Raw genomic sequence first — 21,135 nt, forward strand, 5'->3', positions numbered from 1 at the left:
AAAAAAAAATTTAAAAAAAAACAATCTGAATGGATGAAACAATAGCTTTGCTGTGTTCCCACTCGTAGTGCAAAAACTGTCTCAGTGTGACGACCGATAATCAGAAAGTTTTAAGGTTGGTGATTTTCAGTTTGCTTTAATTCGAAGGATACTGTAATTAACAGTAACACAATGAGAGAGAAATAAAATAAGCAAACCAGGTGGCGATGAAGCTGCTGCTGGTGCACTGCTTTGTAAAGGATGACTCTGGATGTTCAGTTTCTGATGTTCACTTTGTCTCCAGAGTTCGTCATCGTGTTTTATGATTAAACCAAGGCATCAAATCATATTAAATAGATGGACTTTTGTCATAGTATCAGTTATAAAAATATATATATCTTACAGTTAAGGGGTTTAAGGGCATATACAGTATATTTTTCGTTAAAAGTGTTATTATTTCGGAACGGTTAAAAGAACGCTAGCTCTCACGCTCTGGAGGGCATTTCTGAGCACATTTCCTCGCATCCCAGGGAAAGGCAAATCACACACTTAAAGAAAAAAGAAGCTTCTCCGTTTGCCTTTCCGCTTTTTTTTTTTTGTTTTTTTTTTTACAGCAAATAGAACCATTGTCATTCAAAGTACTTAATAAATTACATACAGTGTCCTCTATCGTCTGGGTAGAAGTACAGCAGGGAGAGACAGCTAAAGCTGGGCAGGAGCAGAGATAAACAGAGTTTGGACGTTGTTTCAGCCTCTCTGCTATTTCTTGATCTCAACCACGGTCGTAACAGTTTCTGACTGTAGGTAGTATATTAATAATAATGTGTTTTATTATTTTACAACTGAATATTAATAAAATATTAGTAGCTTGTTGACATATCCCCCCTTTTTTTTTTCTTTGCAGCCTCAAAAAAAAGGCATTAAAGAGCACATCAGTGAGGCACACAGACAGCAGAAACTCACCGCTAAACATCATCTGAACTCCATTTATCCATGACTCTGGGCAGGGTGGAGGCGGTTTGTTTATACAGGGGCAGACCGCCTCCTCTTGCTGCTGATGCTACGGAAGTTGAACGGCCTCATCTTCATCTCCACGAAAGGGATGGAGAACTCGTGGCCTTTCCAGTGGTACCAGTTAATACCCTGCGAGAGTGAAAGCATTATCTCAGAGGCTGCTTGAATCAGCGGGGCTTTTTAGGCAAGACAGTTTGAGAAAATGACAGAAAATGGAAAAGGAGAGGCTGAAGAGGGAAGTGTTGTGTTTTGAGTAAAGTGCATTCAAAGCAGGAGGGCAAAAATCCTGATTTAAGAGCGAGCACAATTATGAATTTAGTGCAATTACAGTCTCACTCTAGCCCTGCTAATCCCCGCCACCGCCAAAACCCTCCCATTTGCAGCTTTACTCTGAACGGCAATTTCTCTCTGCGTGCCTTTATGCTCGTCCATCTCCGCTCCCACCGGGTCTCATTTCATGTCATCAAGCAACAAAGAGAAAGGTACAGAGCTCATCGAGAGAAGCAGCGACACTCCGAAGCCTAATCACAGCTTCACTCAACACCTCGCTCTCCTTCTTGAGCCATTTCAGCATCCAGCTGAGGGAGAGGAGGGAGCACATCACGCGCTCGTCACAAGTCCTCAGTGCTCACATGTAGGCAGAAAAACCAACACGTGCACGCTTGCTTCATGTTATGAATAAACTCTGGCCTCCTCCCTCCATGTATTGCTGTAAATTGAAGCGTTTGGATAAATTAAAATTTAAGAGTCTCATTCCCCGCAGCTGATACAACCACTTTTGACCAATCAATATTAAGATGCATCATCTCTCCAAGTTTCATTAAAATTCAACAAGTGGTGCAGCAGCCCCTTTTTTTTTTTTTGACCTTTCATTACAGCTCCTCCATCAAGCCAATCAGTGTAATAAGTATGGAGATGAATGTCTGCAGCAAGTTTCATGTAATTTATAAATTACAAGCTTTCCAAAAAATGAGAAATTGTAACCTTTAATCACATGATTAGGACAGTTTATGGGATTTTTGTGAATGCCAAAACGCGCCGCACTGAGATAAAGGGTCAGCGCACCAAATCCCCTCAAAAAATCTCAGTTTTGAGTCGACCCCTGAGTTTCCTGCTGGCACCCGGATACTGTGGAGGTTAACTGCAATGTTTATTTCAGGAAACTCTCTGGATAATTCACAGAAATTGGTGTCAGCAATTTTCATTGGCACTACTTTCCACCTATGAAGTAGTTCCACTGAAAGACACTTTACATGTATTTTTTGGATCATGTGAACACCACAGACGACCGCCACTGTGTCAGGATGGAGGTTGAAATCTCAATTTCTCAATTATCTCACAACCTGCACAAATTAAACCAAACATAAACTCTCCTGTTCCTCCCACTCTCTGTGCATTGCTTGCAGGGTTTCTGTGCTGAAACACTTCCTGTTTTCAGATTTCCCGTGCGGTAATGTGATTAAGAACACATTAATTAAGGAGCAACTAAGAAATAAAGTTCTTAAAGACAGACTTTGACCCGGAGATCTTCTCTGAGAACAGACCACAAGTTTAGGTAATAAAACTCTCCCAGCTTCAGGCCCTTATCATGTCTGTTGATATCATGCTTTAGTGCTGCTGTGCATTCCCCAACAAATTCTAATTTAATTAGCACAAATGATTTGACACACAGGAAGTCTGGAGCATTTGGGCCCCCTTGAGTTCTGGGGTCCTGGGGCTGTTGTCTTTCTGTTAATCCATCCTTGTCTTGTATCCTTCCCAGAAACAGCACCACAATAAGTCTTCTTTTGTGACTGAAGCAACCATTAATTTCTTCCTAACTTACACAAAAGATGTTTGGCTTTACGGTAAGTCGATGATCTATTCTGTTTGTCACGTTCACTCTCTGATCAAGCCAGCATATCTACTTGATGACTCACCTGACTGTGTCTGGACTCGCCATATTTGCCGTTCAGGTTGGCCCTGTGGCAGTTCTTGTACCACCAGGCTCCTTTGTAAGACAAGGCACAGTTAGTGACAGCGATGTCATTGTCTCTGTCTTTTGTAGAGAAGGGCCGGCCCTGGTGGTAGCTCAGAGAGTCACCTGGGATCAGAGAGAGAGAGAGAGAGAGAGAGAGAGAGAGAGAGAGAGAGAGAGAGAGAGAGAGATGAAGAACCTTAAATAATCAGCGCATGCCGGGTGATGTTAGCATATGGCTGCAGTGAATAACGGCGTGATGAGGGCCCATAAACGACCAGGCAGTCAGAAGGGAGATGGAGAGACATGACAGGGAGGGAGAGGAAAGAAGTCCTGCTGCAGGCTCTCTGAATTTATTTAGGCAGAGAGAATTATAATTATAAACATGAGGGGATGATGGGTAATTCTGGCATATGGTCATGTTGACAGACTGAGAGATGCATGGAGAGCGAGGACAGGAGTGGAAATGTGGAGGAGTGCTGAGGCGGGCTTCAGACATTAGGGAGAAGAAAAGATGGAGGGGAAAAGAGGCAGGAGGAAAAATGGCAGATGGCACAGCACACGCTCATATTACAGGAGAAGAAGATTCATGTAGCAAAAAGCTTTCAATGATGATGTCCTCACTGACCATTTCTATTCAGCATGAGGCTGGCATCCACAGAACCATGTCAAATGTTAAAGTAGTGTGTTCAATTAAAAAAATAGCAACATTTTATACTAAGGTGAACATATTCAACATTAACTAGTTGCTTATTAGCATGCATATTAGCAGCATATTGGCTCTTTATTAGTCATTATAAAGCATGACCATATTCTACAACTATTAGGCCATTAACTCAGAGTTCTCCCTCAATAACCTCCTTATTACTGCTTATTGATAGGAACTAACTTTATATAAAGTGCTACCAAAAATATATTCCTAAAGCATTCAGCCACGTACCAGCGGTGCCATTGTACTCTCCTATCCTGAGCTTGTAGAGGTTTCTCGCATCTCCAATGGAGAATTTGTCATAATTGGCGTAGACCGACTCCTGTCCGTCTTTCATGTCGATTCTCAGCTCGTAACGGCCCTGAGCGGCGATCCTCTGGATGTTGTCTAGACCTGTGGAGAAACAACACTGTACTGGCCGTACTGCAGAGTGTGTTTGAGACAAACCAAATCTCAACAGCTACTCCTGCTGTTTGAAAACAGCTTTCATCTGCCAAGTCCACCAGCTCTCACCCATTTAATAACCAATGAAAGATCTGGTTTGTTATACTGGCGTTAGAGCCGCAAAACCAGATTTAGAAGTAATCCCGCTCACATTGATATGGAGGTAATTACACTCATACTGATAATGGACGTCATTACACTCATATTGTGATTGGATTTCTATGGAGCCTCAATGCAATCCAGTAACAATGGACTTCAAAGAAATGCCAAAACATAAAGAGTGTGTCAGATTTAAAGGGATGTATTAGCAGAATATGGCAGAAATTGAACAGAATATTCATAAGTATGTTCTTTTTTTCCACCACCGCAGAATGAAACCTTTATATAGACAGAGGGAGTGGGTCCTCTTCCACAGAGTCCACCATGTTTCTACTGCAGCCCAGAATGGACAAACCAAACACTGGCTCTGGAGAGCTCCTTTTGCATTTTTTGGTGAGTTTTTCAGCCTGTGTAGGTTCTCCTTCATGCAAGGGGAAGGGAGAGGATGATGGGTATTCAGTTGGTTGAGAAAAACTGAATTCAAATAGAACTTTTGTTTTGAAGAAAACTCCACAGCGCTCCACGTTTCAAACCCCAAACTACAAAAATCACAAATGTTCCTCAAAGGGTTTTACAACATACAAAACCATCTGTCCTTAAAGCCTTGATTCTAATGAGGAAAAAACTCTCTGCATCTTTGCGACTCCTGCATCTTTGTAGGTGAAAGGAAAAGAGTGAAGAACAAAAGGTCTTTGTCAGCTGGTCATATGGATGCGGATGATTGACGCTGTCGAGAGCAGTAGACACTGTCGCCAACGGCCCTCCCGCAAATGCCACCTGTCGCAACTTTCTGAGATAGGTGGCTTTGCTCTCTATCTCCAAGGTAGCAGATACAAGGCTCGTTTGAAACCAGACAGGCGATAAGGCCCCACACCGACCTGAGAGATTGGAACTGCCTTCGCTATCAGATTACAACAAGCAGAGAGTCCCCTTCCCTGCTTAACCTCCAACGGAAGCATCACATGCACACTTTTTTTTTTTTTGAACCTGGAGAAATTTTGAAAAAAAAGAAAAAAAAAAGAAAAAAAAAAGAAAAAAATCCTCAAGCCTGCGCTGATAAGGAGGAGGAAGTAGAAACCCGGGAGAGCGTGGAAACTAAGTCTGCTGTAATACATCAATGGAAAGCAGATACAATCTATGTTACAACCCAAAGGCACTTAGGTTGACAGGGGAAAAGCAATTGTTGTAATAAAATTGTATTTAACACTCAGTCATCTCTAATTTCCATTGTATAATATCAGTGTTTTATCAGCAATTAATCTTGCACCCATAATTTTTTGCAGTTTTTTCCTCCAACAGTTTTATGGGATCAGACTGCTCTATTCCAAACTGGAGCGATTAAAAATGCATTTTGACACACTATTGCACTCTTGTCCTATTAAACTACCAATATTACCATCTCGTCACATTTTATTACCAGCCCTTCTCTCACACTTACACAGAAACAAGGGGGGGTGGGATTAAAAAAAGAGAGGGAATGGGATAATGATCACATATCGCACGCAGACACCCTGGTTTCTCTCTGTTAGTACATCATCAAACTGACACTGTGTTCGGCATGAAAACGGGCTGAGGTCAGTGAGTAGGGGGAATAGATTGCTCCAGAGAAGCAATAAAAATGGCCGTTTTCAAACTGTAACATAATAATGAAAGCTTAATTTCCATATTCTTTACTGCTGGCCAGTTAAGTGGCTCTTCTTTTCAGTCTGAGTGGATTTAATATCGATGTCTATGGTTCCATAGTGTTCAATATATTGCTGTTCTGTGTGTAGAGGCGATGATTAGCTAAATGGTCGCTATAATGACTCTCCAAGGCTATGATAGCAACCTAATGTGTAGAAAGAAGAGTGAAGGTCAAATGGTCTGTATGACAATACCATTGACATAGAATTTCTGCAGAACCAACCTACAAGGACAGCAACCTGACGGCACAGAGGATCTAAACAATCAGCACAGCTTCAAGGCGTCACACATTCAGTGTCTGACCAAATGTGAAATATGGTCACAGTCTCCTCTTCTGTTCCTCAGCGATGGTGTTGAATAATGGCCAGAGAGGTGTTTTTGCTGAATGTTATGATGTCACAGTGAATTTGACCTTAATGTCATCACTTTATCGTTTTATCCTGAAAGACATTTGTGTGAAATTAGAATGAATTCTGGAGTTACAGCCAAAAATGTCTTCTGTGAAGTCAGAGTGACCTTTGACCACCAAAATCTAATCAGTTCACCCTTGAGATTGAAATTTGACAAAATTCCTGAGATGTCGCGTTCATGAGAATGGAGTGTATGTATGATTATCATCCCGAAAACATAAAGAATAAAAACAACAGCATTTAAAACATCAGAGATTTGGAGCAAAATCTGTTAATTTCAATGGAATCAAGCTGATCAGTGGATGGAAAAGCAAATCCACACTGTGCTTTATGCACAGTTCCACTTCGGCTTACTCTGACATGCCAGTTTTCACCCTTTATCACATTACAAAAGAACCAGGATTATCGACCATAAGAAGCACTATGCATCGTAGTTACTGCAGTCGGGCCGCTCATCTGGCTTCTTATCAACACAGTCAGCAGTTTCGGGTTTCTGGTATTCTTCATGCTGGCTCACTGTCACACTGTCCTGACTAACTGGGGCACTTGAAAAGAACAGAACCATTGTTGATGTTATTAGTAACACCTGTGCTTTCCCTACTTTTTGTAAAAAAGCCTGTAGTCCCCCGCTCAAAACCACAAGATCAACGGAGAAGTCGGTATCATACGGGAGGTTTGATATTTCGTGCCAGCTACTGTGCTCCCTGCTGGCATGTTATCTGTAATCTGGCATCACCGGGAGAGGCTTTCACCGGAGCAAAGAGCAGCTCTTGATGCCTCACACCCTGAGGTTACATTAAGCTGCTTTTATGCACTGAGAGGACAGAGTACAGTACAGGATAGAAGAAAGACGAGGGGGAAAGTGCATCCGAGGAAGCACTAAAAAAGTACAGCAAGGCCCAGGAGATGGAGGTGCCCTGGACTGGTATACATCTAGCAGTGGTGAGAGGGCAGATTATTGCTGATTCAGCTCAAGTGGAAACGGGTCAGATGAAATGTTGCACTCACTGAACCAGATACGCTTTGCCGTCTTTGGCTGATATTGTGCGGATAGAGCCGTAATAGATCTGCCAGATAAGAGGCAGGATGCTGCTGTATGATGCCTTCAGGTCTCTGTCAGAAACAGCTAAAACACTCCTGTCACTTTACAGCTCACTATCTATACTTCATACTGTGTAGAGAGCACACAGGATGGATTCGGCTGCGGTATAGTGCGTGCAGTGTCATCTTACGGAGATATATCTGTCCTGTGCTTCAGTGGGTAATTTTCTCCTCTGCTGTTGAAATAGAAAACCCGATAAATTGCTAATTTATACCAGCAGACGGCAATCCAACTTTTTCTGTTGTGATTAGATGTTAAAAGCCACCTTTGAACACCCTCCCGCTGGTGCTGCACAAAAGCAACAGGAGCAGCTGACATTATTATTCAATTCAACTCCAAAACACCACAAACCACAGCTTTAAAAATAATCGGTGAAGCAACAGATCTGATCGTCTCAACAAGAATCGCAGGCTTTTATACCACATTCCATTATATTGTCAGCTCTCGTTTACGAGGGTTTTGATCTACAGTCGCTTTATGCTTTCACCTATTACGGTGTGCTTAGTCACTAATGGACTACAGCGTGCCACAGCTATCTTGTATTATGATCCAATATGTGTCAGCTGCAAAGTAACAGCCCTCCCTCTGTTATAATGTGGCGATAATGCTGTGCCATAAAATTTCCCCCCAGTGTTACTTAATTTCTCTAATCAAAAAGTTCAAAAACATTTTTCTCAAGGTCCTGATTCACTTAATGAAATATTCATGTAATATTTTCCTTTAATCATCTGCACCAAAACAATAACAGAAAAACTGGCCCATGAAGAAACATGAATCATTTGCACATTTTCTAATGAATATAATTATTGCTTCATAATGAGATTTTTTTTTTCTCGTTTTTTTTTTTGTGGGGGGGGGGGGGATATTCAGCAGTCCATCAAAACAGTGAGGATGTTCTGTTGTTTTGTCTTTGAATCAGAGCGACGCTAAAAACAATTACAGAGTCATTTCAGGGAGAGATGATCTTTCAGAGAATGCAGTAATGAATCGGATAGACTTTGTGATGTCAAGTGCTGAAAGATGAGATGAGCAGGGAAAAAAAAATCTTCATGCAGAGTGAAAAATCTTACAAGGAAGGCTGCACTGCCTGCACAAGATACTGGAAACGCCCCCCCCCCCCCCCTCCATAGAACAGATGGATCAATTGAAACCAAGTGAAAGCTATGACCCTTTATTGAGTCTACCTATTAAATCCACTTGACTCATGGAGACGGCGTGTTAATAAAGTGGATAATGCAGCCTTCAAAAAACTGGAACACAGATTAAAAAACGTATGTGGCAGGTTGTGGTTGATATGAGCCAATAAAATGCAGCTGAAATATGGCAGGGTGACATGAGGATGAAATAAGCTAAACCTAACCTTACCTCTAATGCAACCACTGGTCAATCAGCGTCATTTTCGGTTTATCAAGAGCTAAAATTTAAATGTAGAATGACTTTGGCCCAGGTGGTTCAGTTTTTTTCTTATCCTGTATGCTTCAAATAGAGAAGCCGCTGTTACGCCAGCCATCAAAAACTGGACACTGTGCTTCTCTGTCTGCCATGTAACAAAGAGAAAGTGGTGGACTTGGGTAAATCCTTGGACTTGAAACTACACTTCACACATTTCTCTCTAGATTAAGTATCTCAGAGTCTTACCAAGCCAGAATTCATCCTCCAGGTTTCCAAAGCCGACCCGATAGTCACTCCATTTCCTGGAGAAGTCTGTCAGGCCGTTCTGACGACGCTGAAATACCTGAACACCGAGACAAGATCAGAAACATAGTTAGCTAACAAAAAAAAGTTAGCTGTTCAGACTAAAACAGTGGACAAACTCTGTGTTGTGATCAGGAGGAGTTTCTAATAAAATCCAGTTTCCACTCCTGTAAATTGACACAGTTTCTTACATTTGCACATTTGACAAATGTGCGACAAAAAGAAGGTGTTATCTTCGCAGTAACTCACAATCCAGCCTCCTTCATCAGTGGTCATGTCACAGTACACCTGCACACCCTGGCTGGGGTCTCTGTTGATGTAAATGGTGTAGACGCCGCTCAGCGTCTCTCCATTCAGCAGGTGTTGGGCACAATTCTGAGGTGTTGCAAACAGACGACTCCCTGGAGAGAAGCAGGAGGCATGAGGAGGAAGTCGCTTATTTTTGTCCATCTTCTGACTCAAATTATACGGCATTTGGCAACATTCAGGATTTTCATCCAAAGATGCAGTCTTTGATAGTCAGCTCTACGAAGAGTTTTAGCCCTTCTTCTTTTTTTTCACGCTCGACAGCTTTGCTGTTTTGATTCATTCTCACTGTGTTTATCAGCCTTGTTTTCAGTCACTGCCGGCAGCTGTTTTAAGTGACAAAATTTGGTAAAGCGACTGCACCAAACAGCTGACAGGGTGTTAGCTGGTGACCAAAGTGGAGCATTTAAGTGTTAATCAGCAGATGTTTCTGTCAAGGGCAGGTGGAGACCAAAACAGAGCTAAGCGTAGAGTGGGTATTGACCTTACACTCATCAACTGGCCAGAAACATGAATGCTAATGAGTGCTAATGCTGCTCCATGTCTGTTGGATGTGTTGCTTTATCGGCTTTATAAGTGACACTATTCTAATGGTGTTTGCACAGCTTGTTCTGCTGCCCCCAAGCGGCCAAAATATCACTTAAATGAAGGTAATGACAACCTTGTTTAAGTGACATATCCGGCAACCAATTACACACTGAGCACATTAAAGATTAGAGAGCACTGTTCAGCTGTAGGACTGCAGACAGCCACCCTGCTGGTGCAGCCTAATGGGAAGTCTCCTTCACTATGCTACAGGGAAGAGAGATAAAAATTGTGCCTGACTTTGGGGACCCATTATTGTGCACCTTTAGTTATGGTGACTGTAATGTGAAATGCAGTGCTAAAGGGAAAAAAAAAAAAAAAACATCTGTGGGGCCAAGAAAACTCACCCTGTTAGAATCTCTTGCAAAGCTTAAATTGGAGAACAGAAATAAATTGCGTGTGTGTGTGTGTGTGCCCATGTATTACTCACGTTGTGGGGACAAAAATCTGTTTACACAGTCACATGTGGGGACTCACCTTACTTATGGGGACAAAATACAGGTCCCCACAAATTAGGTCTGTGTAATGTCCCCACAAGTGATGAAAACACCATATGTGTGTGTGTGTGTGTGTGTGTGTGTGTGCGTGTGTATGTGTGTGTGTGTGTGTGTGCGTGTGAACTGTACCTGTAGTGAAGGTAGTGGAGACTACAGCACTGGTGTCAAGTCCTCTTGCAGCCTGGAGCTTGACAGTGTACTCTGTGGTCTCAGCCAGTCCCTCCAGTCGAATCCACGTGTCCTCTGAATCAAGGATCAGCTCCTAGTAGACAAACAAGCACACACACACACACACACACACACACACACACACACACACACACAGCCAAATTCATTCACATACAATTAAAAGATATTAGATGAAGAAATTGCCTTCTATAAAAGTAATCATTTGATCTCTATTCAGTATAAACCTCAGGGTAAAAATAAATTCTATTAGAATCCCAATAAGTCACTGATAAAATACTGAATTGAGCTTGTGAGTTTTACAAAGACCTACAGTACGGCAACAAAGAAACCTTCGAGCTATTTCTGTTCAGGAAACACACGACAGCTTGCTTTGTGTTCCAGGAGCAGAATATTCTCAATCTGGCAATGCAAATATGTGTGGTTAATTTAGAAGGAATGAAATAAAGATATTAGATTGATTTAAATGCTGTATTAGCCAAGTATAAATTGGCTGTTCACATGTGATGCATTTAAATCAGCCAGTTAAGTAGGAAAAGAACAGTTCATTTGGATTTCTTTCCACATCAATCTGTTATTGGAAAGCATAAAGACAAACTGTTGTAACTGATGTTCTTTTTACGCTCTTTTCTACAACAATGGTGTCTTGTAATCCCATGTGGGATGGGCTAGATGCTCAGCATGACACAGAAATAAAAATGAACTAAGCAGTAAAAGTTACTCTTCCACTGACTTCAGGACAGCTCCGGCTGCCTGTGTTTTCACATGTGAAAAGTGACGCTGAAAAGAGAAAATGGAAAAATGAAAAGCAAGAAAAGAGGAGGGCGGACGGCTGGGGGGAGAAGGGGGGCAAGTAGACAGAGAACGAGATAAAAGACTTATCGGACAGCCAAGCTGAGGAGCCGCTAAGCAATCAGGAAACAAACATTTCTATTTTTGGTGAAGAAGTCATGATGGCACAGTACAGTAACTTCCCTTTGTTTCTGATAAATCCTCTTCCACTGAGCTCATCTTAAGGATCCAAGACTTTGAGAAAATACTTTCTATGACAGCCGCTTCTCAGATGAGAAATGATCTGGGCTCAGCTGATGTACAAAAACGTCAACTCGTCTATGCATGTATTTGTGTGTGTGTCTGTGTGAGTTTGCGAGTTACAGTGTGCCCTGGATACACATTAAATATGAACAAGCAAAAATGAAATATTCAGCCAGTTTGGGAAAAAAATCAGAAATTTCCAGGCAATGTGTCCGTGTGAATTATGCAGGAAAGCAGCTGGTAAATGGTGCCTCTGTCTCTGAGGATCTGACATTTTCCCACCAGGTTTTCAGGGTCAAGATAAGATTTTTATTGTAAGCGATAACAGCCCCGTCTTATCAAGGATAATAAATACCTTCATACACTCGCTATCGATCGTGTGGTTCAGTGGTCGAATGTATGCGTATTTGCCCTCGTCTGTGCGTGTGCATGGGGAGATCTTTGTCGCTCCAGGCACAAATATAATCAACAGTGATGCATTCATTTATGAACTGTTAAGTAAATGTTAATCAGATAGGAAATTAATCTCATGACAGCATTGTGTGAATTACAAAAATCCATTATCTCGGTAAGAAGGGGAGCAGGCTGAACAGCTGTACGTCTCTTCAACATGTGGTTAGATTACAGCCGAGGTAACGCTGCGGCATGTTTTCAGTCGAGCCAGACTTGAAGTGGAGAGAGTTGGAAGAAAATTTCACAAGGACCACTTCAGTTTTCTGCTGCAGTGATCGTTTTTTGCTCTGAGCTCGAGTGGAATGACTCATTTGTTGTTGGACGATATGAATTCAAAATGATGCACTTGTGGAGGAAGCTCACCGTGATGAACAAGGATTTGAATAAAATCTAAAAGAACACGATCAAAGGTGGTGAGAGGAACAAGAAATGAAAGGGATTTTCAAATCTTCCAGCTGGGTTCGCGAGATCTTCCAGCTTTTTTCTTTTCTTTCAAAGACAACTGCTGTTGAACGCATCAATTTAATAGGAAATTACTGTATGCAACTAACAACAAAGAACCTATAAGCTGTGAACTGAAATCAAAGTCACTGTGGAGTCCAAAAAATCCTGAAACTAATTGTTAGAAGGATACTTTGTAAAAATTCGAAATACGTTCCTTTTCCTCTCAGCCCCTGCAGGAGCGTGTCAGCGTTCAGTTCAGCTTACCAGCTGTGGGACGACTATGTCTGCACTATTTAAGGTGCAGCAGCTGAGCAGGTAATTCACTAACTAGCCTGCAAAGTGACGTCAGTAGTGCACATTTACCTGCTGGACGTTTGTTTGTGTGGTGGCTCATTGAGCAACTCACAGCACATCTCAAGACATGTGTCCTTGTTTCTAAGTTTATTTCTAAGTGTGGGTGAGCGTTCATAGTCTGTGGCTCTTGTGTTGTGTGGAAGCTTGCTGTGCAGTCAGTATGACCATCTGTGACAGAACAGTAAAGAACAATGTGATTGGTTGTATGAAAACAAACTCTCCATCAGCGGCATTCTGATTAAAACTGGGAGCGCCATAATGAAGCCAAACAGTATTAAATATGAATTTCTCCCTTTTGGGTACTGATTTGTATGCTGTATGTTTATGTATTAGGCAGATATGTACGCTGTAGGAGAAAAAAGCTTTAATTTCAGTTTGACTTAACGTGCAAATTTATGCAGTCTTGGAAATGGCATACAGAATGTTAATTTAATATCATTCATATGTAAAAGCCATAATATTTCAGTAAAAACAATGTTTCTTTAGAGACAAACCGTTGTTTTGGAGTGAGGATGGAAAGGCAGAGCGTGGGATAAACAGTATCTCCAATCATTCCAAGAATAATGTTGATAGAAGTCTGTTTGCATTGAAACAAGTGGAATCTCCAAAGGAGGATAATGTGGATTGTTAGTGTTGCATTCTTTGTGCATGAGTGACACCTGATGGTCAACCACACAGCAGTACCCCACATTCAAGGTCAGTGTGTGTGTGTGTGTGTGTGAGCGAGAGAGAGGATCATTATTTCATCAGTATGGATGTGTGTGTTTTGACTGTTTATGAGATCAGGCCACTACGGTCGGCATTTGAAGGGGACAGCCCGCGTGCATCTGGTCGCATGTGTGTGTTTGTGTGTAAGACACCTAATTGCCAATAAAAGGGAGTCTTTTACAGAGCATCCTGGGGAATGGTTCTAGTCAATTCGTTAACAGGCGTGGTGCGTTCCACACAGCTCCGACTAATGTGCTTTATTACCGTTACTCGGCCACATCAAAAAGTTTAATCAAAATAAACAATGTCTCTACTGAGACACATTAAAGTAATATCTCTATTAGACAGGCAATTTCACTGCGTACTTCCCTTGTGGACGTATCAGTCTGCGAGTGTGTGCGTGTGTGCCCCCAAATGCTCGCACGCACCACATCGAGGGACTACGTGATTGAAAGATAAAAATTTGAATTTTGAAGTGCTTGCCATGAAATTGTGACTGTGCATTAATTATTTTCTCCTGAACATTGTTCAATTCTGGTGTGATAAGTTGATTCAATTGGGAACATCCTCTACTCTCTAAATCCAAGAAGCAGTTTCACTGTGTTCTACAGTATCTGCAGAATTACGTTTCTATTTTCAGGCGTGTGGATTCACAAAAATCTACCCGTATATGCTTACAGCTGGAGCATGGATTTCCAGACCCACTCGATGTGGAAGCATATTTTAGCTGCAGATAAAATGTCAACATACACATAACTGCAGTATGCAGTATATCAACAGTGTGTGTGTGTGTGTGTGTGTGTGTGTGTGTGTGAGAGGCAGAGCTGAGGCACGAGAGATCAGCTATGTGCGCTACACACTTTTCGGCTGCCGTCGGTTGACTTGTAGGTGAGCATGTAGTTGTCAATTTCTGCGATTGGCGGTTGCCAGGAGATGAGAGCGCTGCGGTGATTCACTTCACTGGCTGTCAGGTTCAGGGGCGCGTCCATGGCTGCCAGAAAGAAGGAAGAGATTTTTTACTCAAGTCAGTGCAAAACGAGGAGCGTAAACACAAATAATGACTGAGGTGTTGATTTATCCCCCTGCTTTCGCAAAACAGGGTCATTTTCATTTTCGCTCATTGTGTTTCATCCTTTCACAGGCGGAGCGAGGGCACACCTGGTGTTGAAAGTAAGAAAATTGCTGAAGGATTACCATTAGCAGCTCAGTGAGTTATTCTACATGTGAATATGTCACGTATCACTGCTTTGCTTGAGCGACTTGCACAGAACAGCCCGGTGTTCCTCTGAACACTGCAAAAAATCTCACATAATAACACAAAAAATTCTGTTTGCATTATAGCACTTTAAAGGGTGAAGATAGATTATACAGATAGTGTTTTGTTAATATGCTTTCACAGTGTATGCAGACGATTTCACAGTATCAAGTCCCAGTGGCTGAATTTATAGCTAATAGCTATCAGGAATTGCAGAAATTGTGAAAGTGCACAATCAGAACGCAGTCCACAGAGTAATTTATGTTTCTGCATCGCTCACATTCGGTCATATCAGTTAAAGCAGCTGTGTGGAATGCAGGGCTTCATGGTCCTGACCTGTGGAAACAGGCCAAGTGCACTCTGTGCTGCTCTGCTGAGACTATACTGGCTGTATAAAGGCAAAACACCTACTGATGCTTAACAAAATGTGCTGTAATGTCTTCTTTGAGAAAAGCTTAATATATCACCAAGGACACAAGCTCACGAATTATTCTCATTCCTGCCATCTGGAAAGCACTAAGCCAGTTTAGTACATACATACCATAACAATGATTTGGATGCATTATGCACAACACATTTAGAAAATGTGTACGTTCACGAAATGTATAAGTTGTATTAATAATTTATATTGTTTCTACTTTTTATTCATTTTTTAAGTCCATTGTTGTATTTTATTGTTTTATTTATTGTCTCCAAGCTAAAAACTTCAAGGACACAAGTATTTTATGGAAAAAATGATTAAAAAAACTGCAGGCATCCTGCAGACGTCTGATCATCTTACAGTTAATGAAGACAAAGTGTGACTCACTCACTATCATGAGAAAAGAACCAGGCAATAACATTAGCAGCAGCAAAACAATCAGAGCTTGAAAATAGAAATGAACAACCTGGAAGTTAGACCCAAAATTGATCCACATATAATCTGCAGGGTGGTTAATTTATTAGTCTGTCTTTGCAAACTCACAGAATCAACACACACCTGAATGGAGCTGACTGGCTGGACTTCAGCACAGCATTTGACCAGCCTGCTCTGCTGCCGTGGCCTGATTTTCTCTCTCTGGACAAATCCAGCAAAGCAGCAACGACCCAACCCCTTAACAAAACCTAAAAATCAGTTCAAGTCTATGACAAAGAGGGACGAGCTTTACTTGGGTTTGGCTACACAGACAATGTGTATTGGCAGTCTTGTCCTTTAATTTGTGAGAAGCAGTGACATGCTGGATAATCTGGTCCTCAATAAAGCGAATCAAAGCAATCAAAAGAAAAGACAGGAAAGACAAAACACAGGTCGATCGTAAATCATGAAAACATAACTGCAGATTAACCTCATTCTTGTACGTATACTGTAAATGTATTCCACGAGGTGGGTAAAATCTTCAAGTCAGTAATCCTAAATCCCCACAGGACTGAGTGAGACACTTTTCCATGTTTAGTCACACTGTATCACAGCCCGAAAAGCATTCAAGCCCTTGATCGGTGAGCCCACCCAAGTTTTACTGCACATTACATCACACCATCCAAGTATATTCTTGGTCCCTGCACAGCTTTAAACAAGGACTGATTATAGTGCCTTTGTTGATACTTAAAGCACATCACAAGGAGACTCACCTCAATTTCCCCACCTTACATCACCCTTTTTGAGTCAATATCTGATCTTCCGACATGCTAGCAGAAGCATTGACACGCTGTAACCTCATTTTACTGTGTGATAGAAAATAGATGACCTTCTATTCGGGAAAACTCTGTTTCCTGGCGTTACATCATGACTCTGGGGCACGTCGTCAGCCAGTCTCCCCAACAAGGGAGGCAGGGGTGATGCGCTTTGTGTGCTGTGCAATCCGACGTCACTGCTGTGAATATGAGACAAAGATATCTATGATATCACATGACTGTCTCTTTTCTGTGATTCCCTTTGTTTGACTCCAGCTGGCCTTTTTCCTTCCATTCTTCCCTCTATAGTAAAACAAACACGGGCTTCTATAAACAGCCTGAACTTTTAACTTCTCCCAAGGCTAAACATGTAAACCAAAAGTGAACCCAGGCCTTCATGGAACTGTGTACACACAAGGAGAACCTGCAGCATCAACTCGACACACTCTCTTCCCGTCTAAATCCTGGTGCGTGTGTGTGCATACATGGAAAGATCAATGACAGCTCTGTAATTAACAGCATAAGCCCGCCTTGATAACCTCCTGGAAGACGCCTTCTCTCTGAGACAGTGATAGGCAGATTCACATTGTGTGACATGGGGACTGAGAGAGAGACAGAGAGGGGAAAAGAGGGAACAAAGAATGGTTCAGAGGGAGAGGCTGAGTAGTGCGGTTTGAGATAAACACAGCACATTGCAGATTGTGCCAAAGTCCGTGCTGACGTGCCAATCTCCTCCTCTCCCGCACCTTCTTGTCTTTATTGACTTCTTCATCTCATTTCTGCTTTTCCTCCTGCTCCTTTGTCGGTTTCCTCCTATTCCCACATCAACCTGGGGTCCTCCTCTCCTTCAGTCTCCTTCTTATCTCCATTTGAGCTTCTGTTTCTCTCTCATGCTTCCCATCCTTTGTCCACCACCTCCTTTCCTCCTTATCTGACAGGCTGCCATTCTAACTCAGTGTGCCAGAGAGTGATCAGAATTTATCTTTTGTTCTTGTCCTCCCCTCGGCTTGATGAACACTGCAGCTGCATCATGTGCGTGTGGGGGATAGATGAGAGAAGGAAGAGGCTGGATGGGAGTTTTCAATTCATAGAAATGGAGGGCCGGCAACCACCCTCATTTTGTTGGTCTTTATTCATTCTTTCTCTTCATTTCTCTAATTAAATCCATCTCCTTATCCTTTTTTTTCCCTCTCTCACTGTCTCCCTCCAATTAAACCTTCGCATGGAGCGTGTCCATGCAGGTGAGCAGGTGCCACCGGAGTTCCTGGCAGCTCTGAAGCTCTATCTTCAGACGCGGAGGCTTGCACAATGGGATTGAGATGAATAGGTTTGGCTACATCTAATGTCTCATTAACACACGGTGTAAACAATGCAAGAGGAAAGAAACAAACACACACACTGAGAAGCAGATGGGAAGGGCAGCATGGGCAGCACTAATTTGTTGTCGGAAGACAAGAGGGAGGTAGTTATTCTTTTGGAGTGGATACCACATCTCTGTGCCGATTTGCAAGTGAATGACTGAGCCTGGATAACGTATAGGTAATTCTTCTGTTTTCATGAATTCAAATTCAAATCCAAAGTAATGCTTCTCGGATAGATCTCGCAGATGGAATTATGAAGCAAACACCTGTTATTACAATCTACGTCGAGGTGAAATTCAAATAGCGAGAAGCTTCTAATTCATATTTTCTGGTTTCATGGTGGCGCACGCTACTTTTGCATTAATTCAACAGGATACCGAGCGTTTGAACAAGAACCTGCACTAGCTTTCCTGCTGAAGTCTCCTTCTTATCAAACATGAACACATGTCTCATGCTGCACCTTAGTTTGTTGAATGAGCAACCAAACAAACATTCACCCTGGAAGAGTTTGCAAGCTGAAGAGCTAATTATCTGTTCAGCTGCAGCACATTAAACAGCATGTAAACTGCAACCTGCAGACGTCACCTCAGCAGGGTTAGATGTTTGTGTGGTCCTTACTCTTCAATACAACTAACAGCACGCTGTCTGTTCATGATACGTAGGCTGCAGCGCAAGTTAGTTTACTTTGTCTCTCATTCCCTACGGTTTAACGCCGGCACTCTGGCAGCCTGCCAGCTGCTGTCAATCAAACCCTTCCAGCTGGGTGAGAGGAAAAGGAGCATTTCCGATATTTCCCCAGAGACCCTTTTTGACGATGAAATTGTTTGTGACTAGACAAAAGGATGACTGGATGTAATTTCAGTTGGACTTTAAGAATGCCCAAGAGCCTTTAGAGCAAAAGGAATCAGACAAACCATCATCAGTGCTGCTTACAAAGCTCCAAAGTTCTGCATCTGAATTTGCATTGGAGGGCATTTCATCCCACCATGGATCTGCTTCAGACAGCACAGTTTGTTGAAGTTTTCCTGCTGAGTATGGGCCTAATTTCTGTCTAGGGAGCTTTTAGATGACAAGACCTCTTCAACCACTTTCTAGCTGTGGCCCCCTGTTGTTAGACTGTAAGTTAGGCTCAAGAACAATGGCCATGCCTCTTCATCATCCAATTTCCTGCGCCGACCCCCATACACCTTCCTCTCCTGCCTCAGTTCTAACATTTTTACACCCCACCCCTTTTTCTGTTTCCACTCCTCCTTTTTTCGTATTACAGGATCCACAGGGGGGACAATGAAGGTACGACCTTCACTCCAGACATTGCCCCTACCCACTCGCTGAGGTTGCTCTCATGAAACCTTCCAGTCAACACCCATCATCGCTATCATTCAACCCAAGTCATCTCAAGTTGTTTTCAAAGTTGTAAAAGTCTATCCTAAACTTCTTTCTAAAGGTTAAATTCATTATTTGTTCCAAAGGTTACAGCCCAGCCTAATTTCCTTTTTAAATAAATAAATAAAAACAGCATACAAAGCGTATAAAATATATTCAGTATCCGAGAATTAATATTTTGGAGTTGCAGGATTTCTAAACATCCTACCATAAAATAATTAACAGCACACATTTTATGAGGACACAAGTCCTTAAAAATACATTAAAGTGTCAAAGATGCCTCAATTGCCTGAAGAATGAAGATTATGTTTCTGTAATAGCAGCACTCCCAGCACTTGGTGAACAACCATCAGCCAGAGCTCAGTGAAGCTGCCCGCAGCAAGGATCTCTGCTGCTTCAAAAACTTGCCAAGCACTTCTCAGCAACTGGGTTCAGACACATCTGAGGGAAAAAAGTCCCGGTGCTGCAGCCTACAGGCTTACAGAGACACCCACAGCAAAATCCCTTATTTTCCACCCCTATAGCTTAAATATCAGCCTTTGGGGAGCTGTCTTACTCTGTGTTGAACTTTTGAGGCATGGAGGCCAGACAACAAAACAACTCTCAGCTGTGGTTAAGAGGCTTGGGAATCAACAAAGAAACTCCACCCCCCGAAAAAAAAAAAAAAAAATCGGAATGGCTGAGGCAGTCTTGGCCACATTTTGATATGAGCCAGACTCATCCCCCTTTTCTCCTCTCCTGTCTGTGCTGTGTTCAGCATGCATGTGCACAAACCATCATTCCTAAACAGGAGTAAAATTCAAACCCTGACAGCAGGAACCTTCACTGACCCTTCACCTCTTGTACAACACCTGGAGCACAAAAACTGGCAACAACTCCTTTCCAGATGTCATCTGTTAGAACCCACTACAAAAAAAAAAAAAAAAGAATAAAATAAAGCAACAATAAATAAAAAATGCTGTAACACAAATGCAGAGATAGAAAATTGCACACAAATACAAATGGAGACATTTTCCAGTGATAACACTCAATTATCATGACACGGGTGGAAAACTTGGCTTACTGCCTTAGAAGAAAGTTGTGCTGGAGACAAGCAGGGTGGGTAAGATTGGCTATCTTGTTCAATGTTTTGTTGATTTAGGCTCACTTGCGCTCCAGAGCATCAGCCAGTTATTTCCAACCTCAATCTCAACAACACCAGGCTACTGGGAGAGCTGAAAAGCTCATTCAGCACTCTTAACATTCAGATGGCATATTCCATGTTCAAACCACAGACGTTAAATGGAATTACACAAGCGTATGATCGTTTTGTGCAACGCTGTGTTTTCCACTATAAGACACAGCATGCCACTTTTAAATCTGTCTTAAAACCCATCTTTTTCACAAGTCCCCTTAATTATTGATATGACTATATGACTGCCTTAATTTGGTCTGTTGGTCTGTATCTTTTCATTTTAAATATTATATCGCATTTGAAATTTCTCTGCAAGGCATTTTATTCAATACTTGTTGTTTAGAACTGAGCTTTATAAATACTGTAAATACTGTGCATGAATGTATCCATGAGCACTAACTAAGTAGACTGACAGAGGAGAAAACTGAGACTTAAAACAGTGAGAGGCTGACAGCGGCAGACAGAAACAGAGCAGCAGACGTGTGGACACTCATTGCCAGAGCAGCTGACCGAATCAATCAATGGTCTCATCCTCACTCACAGCTCGTTTACAATGTGACATTTTCCAGTAGAGCAGAACAGCCCGAGAAAACAAGCCGTGTGAGCGGAGCCGAAGCAGGCTTTAAGATTTCAATTAGGAAGTTTAATTAAC

General features: G+C 42.0%; 1 protein-coding gene across 4 annotated transcripts in view; it reads right to left on the bottom strand.

Moving 5' to 3' along the window:
- Positions 1–588: 588 nt before the first annotated feature.
- Positions 589–21,135, bottom strand: part of tnr (tenascin R (restrictin, janusin)) — a 157,396-nt gene continuing 136,849 nt past the window's right edge. For all 4 annotated transcript variants that reach the window (XM_076744812.1, XM_076744810.1, XM_076744811.1 and 1 more), the window contains 7 exons: positions 14,521–14,651; positions 10,610–10,742; positions 9,342–9,493; positions 9,036–9,132; positions 3,891–4,052; positions 2,913–3,076; positions 589–1,122 (listed from right to left, as the gene is read on the bottom strand). In XM_076744812.1, the coding sequence (XP_076600927.1) occupies positions 1,003–1,122; positions 2,913–3,076; positions 3,891–4,052; positions 9,036–9,132; positions 9,342–9,493; positions 10,610–10,742; positions 14,521–14,651 (959 nt within the window). In that variant the 3' untranslated portion in view covers positions 589–1,002. The remainder of the gene's footprint in view (positions 1,123–2,912; positions 3,077–3,890; positions 4,053–9,035; positions 9,133–9,341; positions 9,494–10,609; positions 10,743–14,520; positions 14,652–21,135) is intronic.

This window comes from Chaetodon auriga, chromosome 12 (assembly GCF_051107435.1).
Source record: "Chaetodon auriga isolate fChaAug3 chromosome 12, fChaAug3.hap1, whole genome shotgun sequence".
Classification (NCBI taxonomy): domain Eukaryota; kingdom Metazoa; phylum Chordata; class Actinopteri; order Chaetodontiformes; family Chaetodontidae; genus Chaetodon; species Chaetodon auriga.